This window comes from Girardinichthys multiradiatus, chromosome Y (genome assembly GCF_021462225.1).
Source record: "Girardinichthys multiradiatus isolate DD_20200921_A chromosome Y, DD_fGirMul_XY1, whole genome shotgun sequence".
NCBI classification, from domain to species: Eukaryota; Metazoa; Chordata; class Actinopteri; order Cyprinodontiformes; family Goodeidae; genus Girardinichthys; species Girardinichthys multiradiatus.
Window position 1 is genome coordinate 12,205,947 of NC_061818.1, and position 17,455 is coordinate 12,223,401.

The 17,455-nt window shown below is 43.0% G+C and overlaps 1 protein-coding gene across 2 annotated transcripts in view; it reads left to right on the forward strand.

Moving 5' to 3' along the window:
* The window catches only part of wu:fb95e10 (mucin-2), a 42,615-nt gene extending 36,284 nt beyond the window's left edge, over positions 1 to 6,331 (forward strand). Inside the window, exons 4-6 of one of the 2 annotated variants that reach the window (XM_047359999.1) lie at positions 1,765 to 1,979; positions 2,260 to 5,745; positions 6,074 to 6,331. In XM_047359999.1, the coding sequence (XP_047215955.1) occupies positions 1,765 to 1,979; positions 2,260 to 5,745; positions 6,074 to 6,081 (3,709 nt within the window). In that variant the 3' untranslated portion in view covers positions 6,082 to 6,331. Of the gene's footprint in view, positions 1 to 1,764; positions 1,980 to 2,259 lie in introns of both variants that reach the window. The other variant, XM_047359998.1, reaches the window with a different exon arrangement.
* The last annotated feature ends 11,124 nt before the right edge of the window (positions 6,332 to 17,455 follow it).

The following is a 17,455-nucleotide window of genomic DNA, read 5'->3' on the forward strand; positions in this document are numbered from 1 at the left end:
TTGGGCTGCCATATCATGGCATTCCCTTGGCCCAATACTTGTGCTAGATGGGCGCGTCACTGCCAAGGACTACCGAACCATTCTTGAGGACCATGTGCATCCAATGGTTCAAACATTGTATCCTGAAGGTGGTGCTGTGTATCAGGATGACAATGCACCAATACACACAGCAAGACTGGTGAAAGATTGGTTTGATGAACATGAAAGTGAAGTTGAACATCTCCCATGGCCTGCACAGTCACCAGATCTAAATATTATTGAGCCACTTTAGGGTGTTTTGGAGGAGCGAGTCAGGAAACGTTTTCCTCCACCAGTATCACATAGTGACCTGGCCACTATCCTGCAAGAAGAATGGCTTAAAATCTCTCTGACCACTGTGCAGGACTTGTATATGTCATTCCCAAGACGAATTGATGCTGTATTGGCCGCAAAAGGAGGCCCTACACCATACTAATAAATTATTGTGGTCTAAAACCAGGTGTTTCAGTTTCATTGTCCAACCCCTGTAGTTAGCAGCATAAATGCTTTGGCAAGGCACTGTCTTGAATTCTTAATAGAAGTACTACATCCTACATTACCTTCAGAATACTTACTGATGTGGATCATTTATAAAAACTTGTTTGAAATAACTACCTGCTTCCACCTGTTTCTCTGTTTTTGTTTTAGATGTTGTATCATTTTGCATTTGCCAGGATGTGAGGAGAACACAATAGATTTTCTTGTAGCATAGGTCGTGTCTTACTGTGAGGATTTAAAAAAAAAAAAAGATTTTTTGTCCTCCTTTTAAGTATTAAAAATTAACGTAGCCCCAGACATCTTCTCTCTTCCTTCCTCCCATCGCCTGTTCTCTTTCTGCCAGGACTCACTCAGTTCTTTATTTAGAAACAGGCTGTAAGTACAGTGTGGACCCAGGAGATTGTGCACCACAGCCTTGTCAGGGCCGTTAGATGTAGGTTACTTTGCTCAGAAGTGACACACAGGCCCGCTTCTAGGCCAGGGTGGCTGGTGCAGGGAGGCTGACGCATCCTGCCCCAAGAGTCATTCCCTTGTGGGGAGGGAGGGTGCAGATTGAGCAGAAGAACAGGGTTGCTTCTGAGGATGCTTCTCTAGGGTCTGTTGTGATTCATCTTCCAAACAGCTTTACCTAGTCTCTCTGGAGAGTATGTAATGGCGCTCAAGAAAAGTCAGCTGGGTCTTACTGTGCTATAAATCAGTGCTTAAGTGGCAGATTATCTTTTGATGGAGGTCCTCCTGAAGTGCAGATTCAGTTTCCTTCAAGTGATTTATCAAACGTGTGTAGCATTTGGACAGGTTAGTTGAAATAGAGTTAGCATAGGAGATAACTAAATATAAAATAACACAAAATAAAAAGATTTGACTTTAAATAAATAATAAAAACTATAGAATTAATTTATTCTACCCATAAACTGACTTGAATATGCAGAATTCCACCGGTGAATGCCAGGATAGTTGAGATCAACAGGATACTAGAGTTTGACAACTGATTGAATCTCATTAACCAGTTTAAAGGTACGGAAGGTTCTAGAAGCTAACTTTTTATAGTACTTTAGAAATTTAGAGGAAGAAATCAGAGGCACATCAAAGCTGAGCCCCTGTTACAACTGCCAAAGGGCAAAAGGATTGGGTTGGTCAACAGGTTGAGATTTAAATGTAATTTACTTGGCAAAACGAAGTGGAAATATTTAATTCAAATGGGGTTTGCATGCAGAGCTTAAAATCTTCTTCTTTGCTGTATTTCCTCAGGTCCACAGTAGGCACAGCAGTTTCATCTCGACCAGCTACTGGGTCGTCTCTGTCAGCCAGCACAGCCAAGAACTCCACAGCTACATCCAAACCTGCCACCCCTAAAACTGCCTCCACCTCTATCAAGACTGCTACTCCCAAATCAAGCACCACTACCCCCTCAAGTGGCAAACCTCCTGCATCACAGCCAAGAAACACAACTCCTGTGAAAAAAGGTAAAATAAAAAATGTCAACAAGTGAATAAAATTTTTAGAATTCCTAGACAACAAGAAGACACAAGTATAAAATGTATTAATTTTGAGCTATCCTGTACGTTGATTGAGCTGGGATTACATTAATATATAATCCATAAATTCCATAGTGCAGACTTTAACCATGTGGAATACTGTTGAATCAGAAGAGAAAATCCAAGTGTAACATCCTGTGGTTCTGATCAAAATAGTCCTTTGATTCACCATAGAGTGTTTGAGTCCTACTTGTGTTGTCTTTTCCAGATGTTACCAAACCAGCAACTCCAGCAGCCAGAAAACCTGTAGATTCCCCTCTCACTCGACCTTCATCTACAGCAAAGTCTACTAAACCTGAGACTCCCAAGACAAAATCAGATGTCTCCTCTAAAAAGCCACCCACAAATAAGGCTGTAGAAACAAAGACACCAAACCGCTCCAAACCACAAGAGAGTAAGCCCATGGCTTCCAAGGATACCTCCAAGACCACAAGCACCAAAACAGCTAACAGCAAGGCCTCCAGCCCCAAGAAGACTGTGGGAAGTACCACTCCAACTCCTGTTAAACGTGGTCCTAAAGTTGAACGTGGAAAAGAAACTGGTGCGGTAATTGCTGCTGCTGCAACCATCGCTACTGCAGCATCTGTCTTCGCAAGGCCAGAAGAGTCTCAGCCTCCTGCAGAAAATGATTTGGAGCCATCTGAGCTCACTGTTGAAGCACAGCAAGAGAAAATACCGGAGCATGTACAGAAACCGACTCCCGAGCCTGTGCGGGAATCATCGCCTGAGCCCATAAGGGAACCAGCCCCCGAGCCCCTGCAGAAGCGGGAACCAACCCCCAACTCAATGCGGGAACCAACCCCTGAGCCCGTAAGGGAACTAACACCAGAGCCCCTGCAGATGCGGGAACCAGCCCCCGAGCCCCTGCAGAAGCGGGAACCAACCCCCGATTCAATGCGGGAACCAACCCCTGAGCCCGTAAGGGAACCAACACCAGAGCCCCTGCAGATGCGGGAACCAACCCCCGAGCCCGTAAGGGAACCAACACCAGAGCCCCTGCAGATGCAGGAACAAACACCCGAGCCCGTAAGGGAACCAATACCAGAGCCCCTGCAGATGCGGGAACAAACACCCGAGCCCGTAAGGGAACCAATACCAGAGCCCCTGGAGATGCAGGAACCAACACCCGAGCCCATAAGGGAACCAACACCAGAGCCCGTAAGGGAACCAACACCAGAGCCCCTGGAGATGCAGGAACCAACACCAGAGCCCGTAAGGGAACCAACACCAGAGCCCCTGGAGATGCAGGAACCAACACCCGAGCCCATAAGGGAACCAACACCAGAGCCCGTAAGGGAACCAACACCAGAGCCCCTGGAGATGCAGGAACCAACACCCGAGCCCATAAGGGAACCAACACCCGAGCCCTTAAGGGAACCAATACCAGAGCCCCTGGAGATGCAGGAACAAACACCAGAACTGTTTCAAGAACAAACACCTGAGCAAAGAAGTGAAGGATACGCCAATGTCCGGATGTCACCTCAGATGACCACTTTAAAATTTGAAGACAGCAGTTCGGTTCCCTCCTTGGGAACTACTGTCATGTCTCCCCCTTGCTCCCCACCAGGCCCTTCCTCTCCTGTTAGAGAATCACAGAATGGCTCCTCAGATGTTCCATCTGATTCCTGGGACAGGAACCAGTCTCCTATTGTTCTGGCAACCCATAGGTTGCTTAATGTGATGACATTCCAGGCAGAGGAGAAGAATGAAAAAGCATACAAAGTTCAGGGGATACAGGATGTTGAGAAAGAAAAAGAAGAGCAGGAGGAACTAGTTAAAGAACCCCTAGTTCTGCCTACCTCGACAACTCCAGAGGCCTTTTCTGCAGTTGGACAACCTCACAACTTTGGTGCTTTGCCTTTGGATAATTTCATCTACAGAGACCTTGTATCTCCTCATGAAAAGGAGGAGGCAGTGGAAAAGGCTGATGAGGAGGTCAATGAGGATGATGATGACGATGAATATGAAGAAGAGAGGAGACCAGGCCACCAGCTTTCATCCTTGGTCACTGACATGAGTACGTCTCAACCCTCTGATGAATTCCAGGTACGGTCGTCGGCATTTGGAGGTTCGGCAGGTTGGCACGCCGATGACCTGATGTCTGGGATGGACTCCGAGGATATGAGCAGCTGCACCAGCAGCCGACAGCAAGGAGTGTCCGACCTCAGCAGCACTCAGCACACTGCTATATTAGAGGGCACCCAGAGCTCGGACGCCTTGATTGATTCCAGCCTCAGAGGTTCTGAAGGAGAGGGTAACCTCATGGGTTCTCCCAATGTGGAAACCCTGGCTAATGAGGAAGAAGAGGATGAAGATGATGAGCGGGTGGACAATATGGACTTGAGCTCAGATCAAACAGAGGAGCATCACAAAGTGTTCCAGTATCACAAACAAGAGGAGGAGGATGATGACGATGTGGAGATGTACAGCGAAGGCATGATGGAGAGCGGTCATGTCGATGATGACTTTAACAAAGAGGAGCACCTGGACAACCTGCCCCTCTCTGGTCCATTGTCTGGTGTTCCCCGTGCATCCTCCTGTGGTCAGACAAACCCTTTCTCAGACACTTGGGCTCAACCAGCCTCCCTGCTCTCCAAGTCCTCCCCAAGCCCTCTGTCTGACCACTATGTTGCAGAATCGGAGACTCCCACCCAGGCTTTTGCTCAGCCATGTGTTGACTGCAGTGCCCCTTTTTTTCCCCTAGAGGCAGACCAGGAACCACAGCACCATCGCTCAGCACATGGGGAGGGTCATGACCTTCTTGCTGCTTCATCTGTGGGCATATCCCAGTCCGGGACTGCTCAACCTACTCACAGTGGCAGTGAAACAAGCACTCCTGAGGACCTCCGTGATTATGACAGCAGCTCTGGAGTAGAGTCCCACTCTGATAAACAGCAGACCCCAGTGCCGGCATCAGTTCAGCCAGACATGGACCAGGACTTGGGCATTCACTTGGAAAAAGGAGATGGAGAGGAGGAAGAGGCTGAGACTCTTCCTGCAGATGAGGTGCTTGGAACAGGAACCCCAACAGCTCCTGCGTCCGTCCCTTCTTCCCCCTCTTCCTCCAGCGATGACGCCAGTGACACAGAAGGGGAGATAGAGATTAATGACCCAGAGGCACCTATGATGATGGATGAAAGGGCTTCATTTGAAAGCCCTCCTCCTACCTGTAGCTTGTCAGCTCTGGAAGAGGATGAGGAGGCAGCAGATCTACCAGCTGGAGAGGTTGAAGAGGACGGAGGTGGCGCCACCCCTCAGTCTGCCAATTCTGTGGCATCTTATGGCTTTGACTGCACCACATCCAACTCCAATGCCCACTCCATGGCCGAGAGCTGTGGTAAGAGCCCAGGGATCTTCTCCCTTGAGAATGAGGAACAGCTTCCAGAGGAGGCCAAGGACCCTTCCCTAATTAAGGAGCTGACCCTGCCGTCATCTGCTGCTGCATCCCAGGCCAAGGATCTGCTGGGCAGCCCCGTGGACCTGATCCCTTTGGGCTGCCAAGGAGACTGCTTTCCCTGTCTGGATGATCACCACAGCTTTCTGCTTGGAGAAAATGTTGCAGCAGATCACCAGAAGAAGGCAAATCAACTGGAGGGCAGCGAGGTCCTCGTAGACCAGGAATGTGGTGACTCCGACAACAGCCTGACACCTTACTTCTCCACCATATGTGATAAGACTGATAGTTTTCTTGAAGGTAACGTATAAGGCACCCCTATGATCCCTGGAATGCACCTTTTTCCTGCTACCTTCCCCTTGCCCTCCGTTGTTTGTTCTTCTCTCCAGTTGGGTTAGATGTCTTAGCAGAAGAAAAGGAGACCAAGATTGTAGAGAAAGATTTTTGAAAAATGATCGGAGACGGAAAAAAATGACTGTAGCGATTTTTAAATGAAGCCTCCCTCTTTCTTATTGTTCAGGCCCATGTTCTGAGTGTATGGGTAAAACTTTGTTATGTACCATAGTTACTACCTTTTCTAGTTGAATGTTCTTTTGAAGTAACACTGCATATTCTGTTCCCCTAACAGTGTATTGACTGATTGGTCTATTGTGACTGGGCCTTTAAACTGAGAAAGAGGAAAGAAACTACCGATGGAAGGATATGGACTCAATGTGTATTTATCCTACTGTTTTTACCAAACAATTGTCAATAATTTCTTTTTTTTTTTTTTGCATTTGCTTGTTTTTCTGTTTGTTTTTTTTGGGTTTGTTTCAGTTAAACCTGGTCCTCCCTACCCTTTGTGCACTCTCCGTGTTCTGCACTATAGCGCTAGTCAAATACTCCTTTTTACAACGTTCTGTTCTTGTTCCAAAACTCTTAGCTATATTAATAATAAAGGTTGGAAGGTAACATTGCTGGTTTGGTCTTTACAGGTTTAATAAGGTAGGTGTGGGAGGATTAGAGTTAGGGCTCACCCAAATGCTGCCATAATTCATGTCCAAATTTGGACTCCAATTCAAGGACTCTGATTTTCTGTGTGTACTATACCACAAAATCTGGGATCACATTATTTATGCTTGCAAGTGTTAATGTGAAGTTCTAAATCAAGCTTTTAAAAGTGTATAAGTGAATAATCGAGCTTGGGTTAGACACCCATATTTGTAATAACACCTGATGGTGGAAGGACATATTTTTATTTTCAGCGTGATCAGGGCACCCAACACCCATTGCCTGGACATACTAAACAGCAAAGACAGAATCTGTTTTTCTTACTGGTTGTGCTGCCCTGGGAACAGAGCCACATTGAGAACCTCCACTGACTCCAGGTCATTTTCAATAAAGATTTGATGCCTCAAAAACTGCATTTGGGTCAGCCCTCGTTAGATTGCAGTGGGTGGCGTTGTATATGTGTGCTTCAAGAGGTTCTATGCTTTTTGTTTTTGCATAGGTGGTTAAGGTATAAAACGTGCAGTAAGTTCCTGTATCTGCTTCAGGTTTTCTTCAGGCCTTCGTTAGCTCATCATTTGTGTGTTAAAAAAGAATAACGAGTAGCATATTATTTAATAAAGCCCTGCATAACCCTACATGGCTACCCCAGTTTAGCTTTATACTCGAGCTTTTTCATAGCAAGCTTTTGGTTTACTCTTTCAACAGTATATTGCATGTTTAACTAACAAACACTTTGTAATACCTGAAGTTTGAAACAGTACAGTAGACGTGTTCAGAAATGAATGGTTCGACACTAGGTTATCTTTCAAAATTCCATTAAAACATCATTGCAAGGCATTTTGTTCCTGTTTCTTACTTTCCCAGTGGATCCAGCATGCCTGAACTTCATGTCCTTGTGTTCCAGTTACCTTATGTTTGTGAAGTTATGTTTGTGCAACAAAATTTCCCCCTGGTATCTTCACCATCTGGGAATATCCAATAAACGGGAAGCAATGCAACATGATAGAATGGTGCATCTGAAATGGAATTCTGCCCAAATCAAAGACGTGATGAGAGGAGTTTATCTAGTAAAGATTTCAATGTCATTTCTGGAAGGAAAACTTGGTAGATGGATATTCTATTCAATAGATTCACTTCTAATATCACATTCAATGCCACTAGAAATTTCTGTTGTATGTGTTAAATCTGCAGTTGACATTCAATCAACAACACAACTCTATGGTCCTCAACACCGCTCACATTAAAAGATTTGTTTTTAAAGATGATTGGAGAAACTCCTAATGGGTTAACTGCTGACTCCAGTTTGAATCCTGAGTGATATTCTTGCACGTCCAGCACACTAATAAGCAGGATCGTATCCTCTTTGTTCAGGCCAGAGGAACACATTCAAGTGTTTAAACACAAACATTTCCACTTGCCTTTCCTCTGACCTGCCGGATCTGGCTCATTAAAACCCTGACCTTGAGCCAGACCTCATGCAAACATCTCTTTGAGCTGAAGTTAATGCACTAGTGATGTGAGTGCCTTGCAGAATAAATTCATGCCCTTCTACTTTTACACATTTTTGTTGCCTTACAACCACAATTTTTAATCGTTTTATAGGGGTTTTCTACAATAAGCCAACTGAAAGTATGTGCGAAAAGCTGAAATGAAAATGAAACATGGTTTTAAACATTTTCCAGATGATACTGAAAAGAATGTGCAGATGTTCTGTGAAGTTCTCAAAGTTGTATTTGAAAATAGAGAACAAACAGTATCATGAAGACTAAGGAGCACAGCAGACAGGTCCAGAGAGAAGGTTGTGGAGATGTATAATGCAGTGTTGGCTCATAAAACAATATTCCTAGCTTTTCAGTCAATCATCCCAAAATAGTCATCCACCTAAAATGGCAGAACATTAATCAACGATGACCTGTGGTAACTTTGGAGAAGCTGCTGAAATCTACAGCTCAGATGGGCAACTATCAACTGTTTATCATGCACCTCAATTTTTTCTTTAAAAAGGTGGCAGGTTAAAAAAAAGCCACTGTTTTAAAAAAAAAAATCTATGTCCTAAGAAAACATGTTTACAGTTTGTTACAAGCCATGTAGGGGACAGGAGAAAAAGGTGCGCTGATCAGAAGAGACAAAAGTTCAGCTGTGTGAGCTACATCCCAAAGAACTTTATGGCAGAATACTAACACTGTACATGACCCTGAATGCACCTCCTTTCAATCAAATGTGGCAGCATGATGCTGGTGAATGTGTTTTCTTTAGCATAAAAAACAATCCTGGAAGAAAACCTGCTGGATGCTGCAATAACTAAATGTCCAAAATATCAAGGAGTATGAATATGTTTGCAAGACACTATGCTAGCCTTTATTCAGGTCTCGGTAACTAGCAGGGTACCCACTAACGTTTTGGTTTCTACTGTGTATAAATGTACAAACCAGTCAGTTGTAAAGTTTGGAGTCATGCATGTTAAAATCCATTTATCTGTTTTGTCCCGTGTGTTTTTGACTCGCCTGATCTTCCCTAATGGTTCATTGTATACAAGTGTTGTCTTCCATTAAAACACTTCTGTTCAGTGGTATGTGATCCCATCAAATCCCAAAAAACACTCATTGAGAAACTATCTTCAGAGTCATGCCAACTGCCCACGCCAAGTCACATTTTTTAAACAGTACAGGTCCTTCTCAAAATATTAGCATATTGTGATAAAGTTCATTATTTTCCATAATGTCGTGATGAAAATTTAACATTCATATATTTTAGATTCATTGCACACTAACTGAAATATTTCAGGTCTTTTATTGTCTTAATACGGATGATTTTGGCATACAGCTCATGAAAACCCAAAATTCCTATCTCACAAAATTAGCATATTTCATCCGACCAATAAAAGAAAAGTGTTTTTAATACAAAAAACGTCAACCTTCAAATAATCATGTACAGTTATGCACTCAATACTTGGTCGGGAATCCTTTTGCAGAAATGACTGCTTCAATGCGGCGTGGCATGGAGGCAATCAGCCTGTGACACTGCTGAGGTCTTATGGAGGCCCAGGATGCTTCGATAGCGGCCTTTAGTTCATCCAGAGTGTTGGGTCTTGAGTCTCTCAACGTTCTCTTCACAATATCCCACAGATTCTCTATGGGGTTCAGGTCAGGAGAGTTGGCAGGCCAATTGAGCACAGTGATACCATGGTCAGTAAACCATTTACCAGTGGTTTTGGCACTGTGAGCAGGTGCCAGGTCGTGCTGAAAAATGAAATCTTCATCTCCATAAAGCTTTTCAGCAGATGGAAGCATGAAGTGCTCCAAAATCTCCTGATAGCTAGCTGCATTGACCCTGCCCTTGATAAAACACAGTGGACCAACACCAGCAGCTGACACGGCACCCCAGACCATCACTGACTGTGGGTACTTGACACTGGACTTCTGGCATTTTGGCATTTCCTTCTCCCCAGTCTTCCTCCAGACTCTGGCACCTTGATTTCTGAATGACATGCAGAATTTGCTTTCATCCGAAAAAAGTACTTTGGACCACTGAGCAAAAGTCCAGTGCTGCTTCTCTGTAGCCCAGGTCAGGCGCTTCTGCCGCTGTTTCTGGTTCAAAAGTGGCTTGACCTGGGGAATGCGGCACCTGTAGCCCATTTCCTGCACACGCCTGTGCACGGTGGCTCTGGATGTTTCTACTCCAGACTCAGTCCACTGCTTCCGCAGGTCCCCCAAGGTCTGGAATCGGCCCTTCTCCACAATCTTCCTCAGGGTCCGGTCACCTCTTCTCGTTGTGCAGTGTTTTCTGCCACACTTTTTCCTTCCCACAGACTTCCCACTGAGGTGCCTTGATACAGCACTCTGGGAACAGCCTATTTGTTCAGAAATGTCTTTCTGTGTCTTACCCTCTTGCTTGAGGGTGTTAATAGTGGCCTTCTGGACAGCAGTCAGGTCGGCAGTCTTACCCATGATTGGGGTTTTGAGTGATGAACCAGGCTGGGAGTTTTAAAGGCCTCAGGAATCTTTTGCAGGTGTTTAGAGTTAACTCGTTGATTCAGATGATTAGGTTCATAGCTCGTTTAGAGACCCTTTTAATGATATGCTAATTTTGTGAGATAGGAATTTTGGGTTTTCATGAGCTGTATGCCAAAATCATCCGTATTAAGACAATAAAAGACCTGAAATATTTCAGTTAGTGTGCAATGAATCTAAAATATATGAATGTTAAATTTTCATCATGACATTATGGAAAATAATGAACTTTATCACAATATGCTAATATTTTGAGAAGGACCTGTACAGTTTATGGTACCGTTGAGCCACTTTATTTTACAAACTCCTTTTCGTTCTTCTTTATACCTTTTCCCTCGTGTCCAAATTCTGCTCCTCGGCCCCCTTGTTCCACCACCCACTCTGTTTGATGCATGCATCTGTGCTACATGCTTCAAGTGATCCTCACTGTCTCACAGGAGAAGCAAAGACCTGAAGTGGATGAAGACTACAAGTGGCAAACATGCACTCGGGAGGACAACCGGAACCAGAACCACTCTTTCTCTGTTCCAATAGCCAATGGCCACTACTTGGCACTGGTACCTGGCAACAGGAGACCCATTGATCCAACACTAGCGGAGCATTTTTCCAGGATGGCACCCCCTCCGTTTTCCTCCAAAACCAGCACTGAGAGCAGTTACATTATTGAGGAACAGCTAAGGAGGCTGGAGCAGCATCGTCAGGAGCAGGAAAGACAGAAGAGGCAGTGGCTGGAGGAGGAGCGGCTCAGGCTGGAGCAACAGAAGCAGCTGGAGAAGCAGCGGAGGGAGCTCCTCCAGCTACAGCAACAACAGCAGGAGCACCCTCACCGCAGGCAGGTTCTGCAGTGGCAGCTAGAGCTGGAGCACCAGTACCGCATGCAGCAGAAGCAGATCCAGCAGCAGCAGCAACTGAGGAGGAGCCCGACTGGCGTGATGCTGTCACCATCATCCGGGCTCTGCACCATCTATGAAGCCATGGAAACCAGCGACGAGGAGGACGAGGTCAGGGGAGAGCAGAACACGAATATTCAGGTGGAACGGAGGAGGCTGCTGAATTCCCAAGGCACCTTGCAGGATAACCAGAGGCAACTGCATCCTGTGCCTCCACAGGACCTGGAATGGAACAAGAAGGTGGACATAGTCCAGCAGCTCATCAACCAGTCCTTGATGTTGTCTGGCGATGGAGGCTGCCCCCCGCTCCTGCTTCTACCTGTAGAGACCGGGGGGACCCTAAGCCCCCTGAAAAGCAGCATGTGGCCAAACCTTTCTCAGTTCAACCCTCCTACAGCTACTGTGACCTCTGTCAGCAGCTACTCCCCGGACAGCCGGGCAGCTCTCCAGCTGGAGACTGTACTGTGGTGGAGGTGGAGATCCAGCACTAAGGCAGCTTATCAACTGTGACTTCTTTTGTAACTTCACAAAAAGCTACCAAAAATATCACTTTACCTATCTTTATCTACACGATACATCCTCACTGGTGAACATCTTGATTTGAGATAACAATTGCTGAAGCTGTTGATGGATCTTTAGTTTAATCCAAGTACGAGTTACATGTTTAATTTTATTACACAACCATACAAACCTGAATTACAGTTGGGTTTTGTGCTCTTGTGATGAATCCCATATTGACCCCTGTAACCCACACATAAACCTGCACAGTGTTTGCTTTACAGCATGTTCTCTACACAAGCACCTGTGTTGTGTTAATGTCTCCTGTATAGGTATAAGAACATTAAATCAAATACAGTGCCTTGATAAAGTGCTCATACACCTTGAACTTTTTTAAAATGTTAGCATCCTATGGTAACTGGAGGAGCTGGGTGCTCTGGTCAGTTGAGAACAAACTTACTGTGTGGCCTTCATGCAAAACGCTGTATGTGGTAAAAAAAACTAAAACTGCACATCAGCCAGAAAGCACCATCCTTATCATAAAACCTGGTGGTGGCAACATCATGATGTGGGGACCTTTTAGTAGAGGTAGGGAAGCTGCTCAGAGCTAAAAGACATAAAGCCAGAGATAAAATGGGACTGTTTAGATCATTTATATGTTAGAATGGCCCAGTCAAAGTTTAAACCTAAATCCGTACAAAAATCTGTGGCAAGATTGTAAAAATTGCTGCACACAGACGCTCACCATCCAGTCTAACTGAGCCTGAGCTATTCTGCAAAGAATGGACAGAAATTTCCTTTTCAAAGAGGGGGGCAGGGGGCTGAAAAAAAGTGCATGCCACACTTCATATTTTTTTTAAATCTGTATGGTTATCCTTAAACTTCCTAATTATGCAGTATTTTGTGTTGTTCTCAGACATATCCCCCCTCCTCAAAAAAAACAAACGTAAAGCTAATATTTATAAAATGATGAAATGTGGTAAAGTTCAAAGGGTATGAATACTTTTGAAAGACACTGCATTGATCCTCGTCATGAATGAGGGATGAAGCTATGACAAGTTGCACTTATACTATGGATTTACTATGCCTTCCAACGTCCTTTTGCAGGTAAGTGGTTGAACTGTTAATAGATGAATATTTTGGGGACTTTTTATATTTAAAACCCTAATAGTAAGATGCCGGGGGGGTGGGGTCTCTTTTTTTTTTTTGTCCTCTTCCGTGGTTTCTTACGAGTTATCAGGGCGACAAAGTCCAAATAGATCTGTCAGTCATTGAGGAGCGAGGGAGGGAGGAACAGGAGAAAGGAGCTCCTTGTTCTGTGGGGAGGAGAGGCTTCAAGGCGGCTGGACTAAAGGGAAAGGCAGGCGGGGGTCACCGTACATCCGCCCTCTTCCCTTTCACATTCCAGAATTGTAGCCACATTTCCCGGGTCAGTCAGTATTCAAGGAGTGTTGGAGAGTACAAATGAGGTCATGGTGCCAGAGAAAGAGGATGTTATGAAGCTAATCAGGATGGGCACCAGGCTGGGTTGATGGGAAGGTGGGAGCCGAGGGTGGCTGTTAAGGAACTAAAGCTGGGCTTTATAAGTAGAGGAACGATTTTCTTTATAAATATTTTCCTTTGTTGAGACTAGTGCAATTTATGAGCCATATATTTGGTAGCTGTACCAAAAAAAATCAGTAAATCTAAGCTTTTTTGAGTTTACGCTGTATGTTATTAGTGATGAGGGGGAAGCACCTGTTTTCTCTGTCTACACAAGGTAGGTGATTTCAGTCTAAGATATCAGAGATAAGAAAACAATGACACCTGCCGCCCGCCCCACCACAATGATCTTTTACACAAAATAATCATGTTTGATGTTCTAAACTCTTAGTATGATTAACGTTTTATAAGATTAAAGATTTAAATAATATAAAATATATATTTAAGATAAAAATTAAAGCAATACTTGGTTTTCTAATCTATATGCTCCAAGTAGACTGTAGATTACGTATCAGATTATGATTGTGTAAAACAGTATATATTCCTTGCTCTTGTATGCTGCTACATTTGATATTAAGAGTTTTTACCTATTTTACCACAATATTGCTGTGTTGCATGCAAATTTATATATGCCTACGTTCATCTGTGTTGTTCAGAAACAGCACAGTGCCTCAAGCTCCTCTTCACTGCTATTTTTGTCCACCCTCGCTATTAAACCTCTTATATTCTTACAGTTAGTATGCATCTTGAACATTTACATACTAAATATTTGTGTGTTGTTTCTGTGAGAATTTGTCGTATTTTGTGTAGTGAAGTGCTGAAATCATATTCATTAAAGAAATTCACCAAATACAGCATTTACTGTATCATTAAATAAATCTGCACTCTGTTAAACTCAGTTCAGTCAGGGGAATGCTTGCCTCTCAAATGTGGGGTTCCTCAGGGGTCAGTTCTAGCTCCACTGCTTTGTAATCTTTTCCTACTTTTAGAAAACTCTCTAGTTCTATGTTCCCTTTACACTGTTAACATCCACTCTCTACTGTAGAACCACAACTAAACTGTATCAGTGAAGTTATAACCTTGTTAAAATGTAATTCTTTCAGTCTTAATGACAGTAGGACAGAAGTCCTCTGCTTTGGAAAATGTTCTTGGTACCTTTGGAGACATTTTGGGTCCTGTAGCTTCTTTATAGTAGTAGCTTTCTTCTTCTTTAACCAACAACTGTCCTGTCAACAAATTCTCTCCACCTAAGCCATGAGCCTCTACAGCTCTTCCAGAGTTACAATAGACCTCTTTGCTAATTCTTTGGTTATTAATTATCATTTGGGGATATCAGAGCAAAATGGGGGTTGTGTACAAATGTATAGTATGTTACACTTTTCAGACTTTTATTAGTTAAAAATGTCAAGTACAAGAAAAATATGCATTTCCACAAATCCATTGAATTGGGTGCTGGACAAAAAAGATGAAATGTCAATAAAATAAAGGTCGGTCCTTGGAAGTAAAGCTTTCACATCCATACTTTTGTAAATGTAATTTTTGGAAACACATTTACTGAAACATGGATGTGGGAGCTTCACTTGATGTGTGAATCTTCTTTTGTGTTTTCCATATAGATTATTCGAAAACCATGCATCATGTTTCTTCTTCTTCACGGTTATGTACTTCTTTGTGTTGGTCTTGGTCAAAATTCCAAATAAATACGTTTGGTTTTATGGTTGTAATGTAATTAACTATGAAAAATGTATCTGTCAAAGGTTTAAATGTGATTTTGGATGATCACATTCAGTAAATAAAGTTGCTTTTGCACACAAAGATGGCGTCTGTTTCATTCACAGCATAATGAATAAATAGCTGTTTGGGACTTAGTAAATTTCCCCTGTCTCTGCTTATGTGTTGAGGCATTTATTCCCAGTTCCACCTCTGACAGAGTTCTGAGATACAGTGGCTGTATTGATACTGCAGCTGTCTTTGCTCTTTGGGCCACATAAAACTTTCATTCATTGATACACTGTTGTAATACGCTGATTTGCTAGGATACCTCAGACACAATAGCTTTAGTGTCATCAAGCTGCAAATAATTCAAATATTTTAATCATTGAGAATGGTTAGAACGCCAACCAAGATTCTAAATGATGAAACTGAGGGTGCCAGCTTGATGCATTGGATTATCTGTGATGCATTTTAAGTAAAGTTGACACAGAGTAAGTAGTCAACTGGGTGAGCTGTCTCGGCAACCGCTCTTTGAAACTGTTCAAAAACAGAAGTTCTATGTTACATTTTTCAGGAGGTAGAGACACTTTTTCTGGGTCCATGAGCAGCTGGGATGGACAAAGTATGACAAAGTAGATGGATGAATCAGTATTACACATATTTTCTGAGGAAATGGAAGCTGTGTGCTTCTGATCAAAGACAAGGAAAGGGCATCCACACTGTTATCAACCAAAAGTCTGAATGTCAGGCTTTGAGATGACATGGGGCTTTTTTAGTGTTCTGTGAAAGACTCGTTTCTATTTCTGACAGAAAACATGCAGAAAAGTAGTGGTATTATGGAGCAACACATCCATTCAGCGTTGTCCATGTATTTTTTAACAACAGAAAACCAGAACGTCTTCCAAAGGCATGGCTGAGGAAAAGCATGGTGCAGAAACTCAACTAATGACCCCTTACTGTTTGACATGTTGAGATGTGTGTAGAAGAAAAATCACTCCTCATTCACACAAATTATGGGTGGAAAGAGAAGGAATGGCAACTTCCAGAAATGTTCCATCATCCCAAAACTGCTGAAAATGTACAGGTATGGAAGTGTGTAAGTCTGTTTAGAAGCGTTATTTTCTCACCTTGCATTCAGATGGCCTCACCCTTCGCCTGGGACAGCAGTTGTCTAAGGCAGAGCGGGTTCATGGTTATACAGGGCCTCGAGCAAAATTTTACCTGGGGGGGGCAGCTTCCTTTTAGGTCCATCATCCATCTGACTAAGAGTTTTCGTACAAATCTACTAGAGTCTGAAATAAGGGGTTAAGTTTTATTGATTATGCTCTAGATGCTCCCACTGCAGTTACGGGTTTGGATGTTTAGCATCATAAGTTTAAACTGGTAGCATTAAAATTTGATGATGTTAACATACTATAAAAATCCAACAATAAAGATTTTTCTTTGCATATTTTCTCAAATGGTACAGTTAAGTCTAAAATAATTCATACCACTGGCAGATCTAGATTTAAAATGCTTCATATTTGCAGGCATCTTATCTGTTTTTATTTTATTTTATTTTTTATTCCATGTCAAAATTATTTGGAACCTTTTCAGTTAGCAGTGGAAGTGGAAAATCATTATTGGCATAATAGCAATCAAACCCTTCCTATAATTGCTGATCAGCTTTGTGCATGTGTCCACTGGTATTTTGATCATTTATATTTGATGATGAGCACCAAGTCTTTCAGATTGGGAAGTCTCTTTGCCACCACCCTAATCTTTAGCTCCCTTCACAAATTTTCATATTCAAGTCTGGACTCTAGCTGTTAAAATTAAAAGATTACTTTAAACCTAAATCAGGGGTATGGATAATTTTGGGGTTAACTGTATAGTTGCCAGTTCTGGCCCGGTGTCATAGTGTACCAACGTTTTAAAAAGTCATGGCTTCGAAACTGCTCAGATTTTCTGTGTCATTGCTTTTAATGAGATGACAGAGAAAGTGTTACAGTGGCTGGGTTTTTCTGTGTCTGTATGGATGACAGAAGTGCAGCACTGCTCCTCCCCCACCTGTTACTGGGTTAGACTGTCTGTCAGCTGGTTGAAATAAGGTTAGTAGTTCAAGACAGACAAATTTGGCGGTTTGATATTTCTAAGTGCCGTAGACATAAACCGTCATGGTGTGGAAACTAAACAATGCCTCCCATCACCGCATTAGGTAACAATTATGAAACTATAACTGACCATGCAGTGCTAAAAATATATAATCTGCTCAATAAACACCATAACTACTAGATGAATTTCAGGGATAGTTTTTTTTCTATATTTTCGCTTTAGTTTCGTCATACTCTGGAACGCCAAGGCGATTCTTTTACATTTTAAACAATCTTGAATTTTAAATAAAAGAAAAATAGATGTTTAAAAATTGGCAACTCTGATATATATATT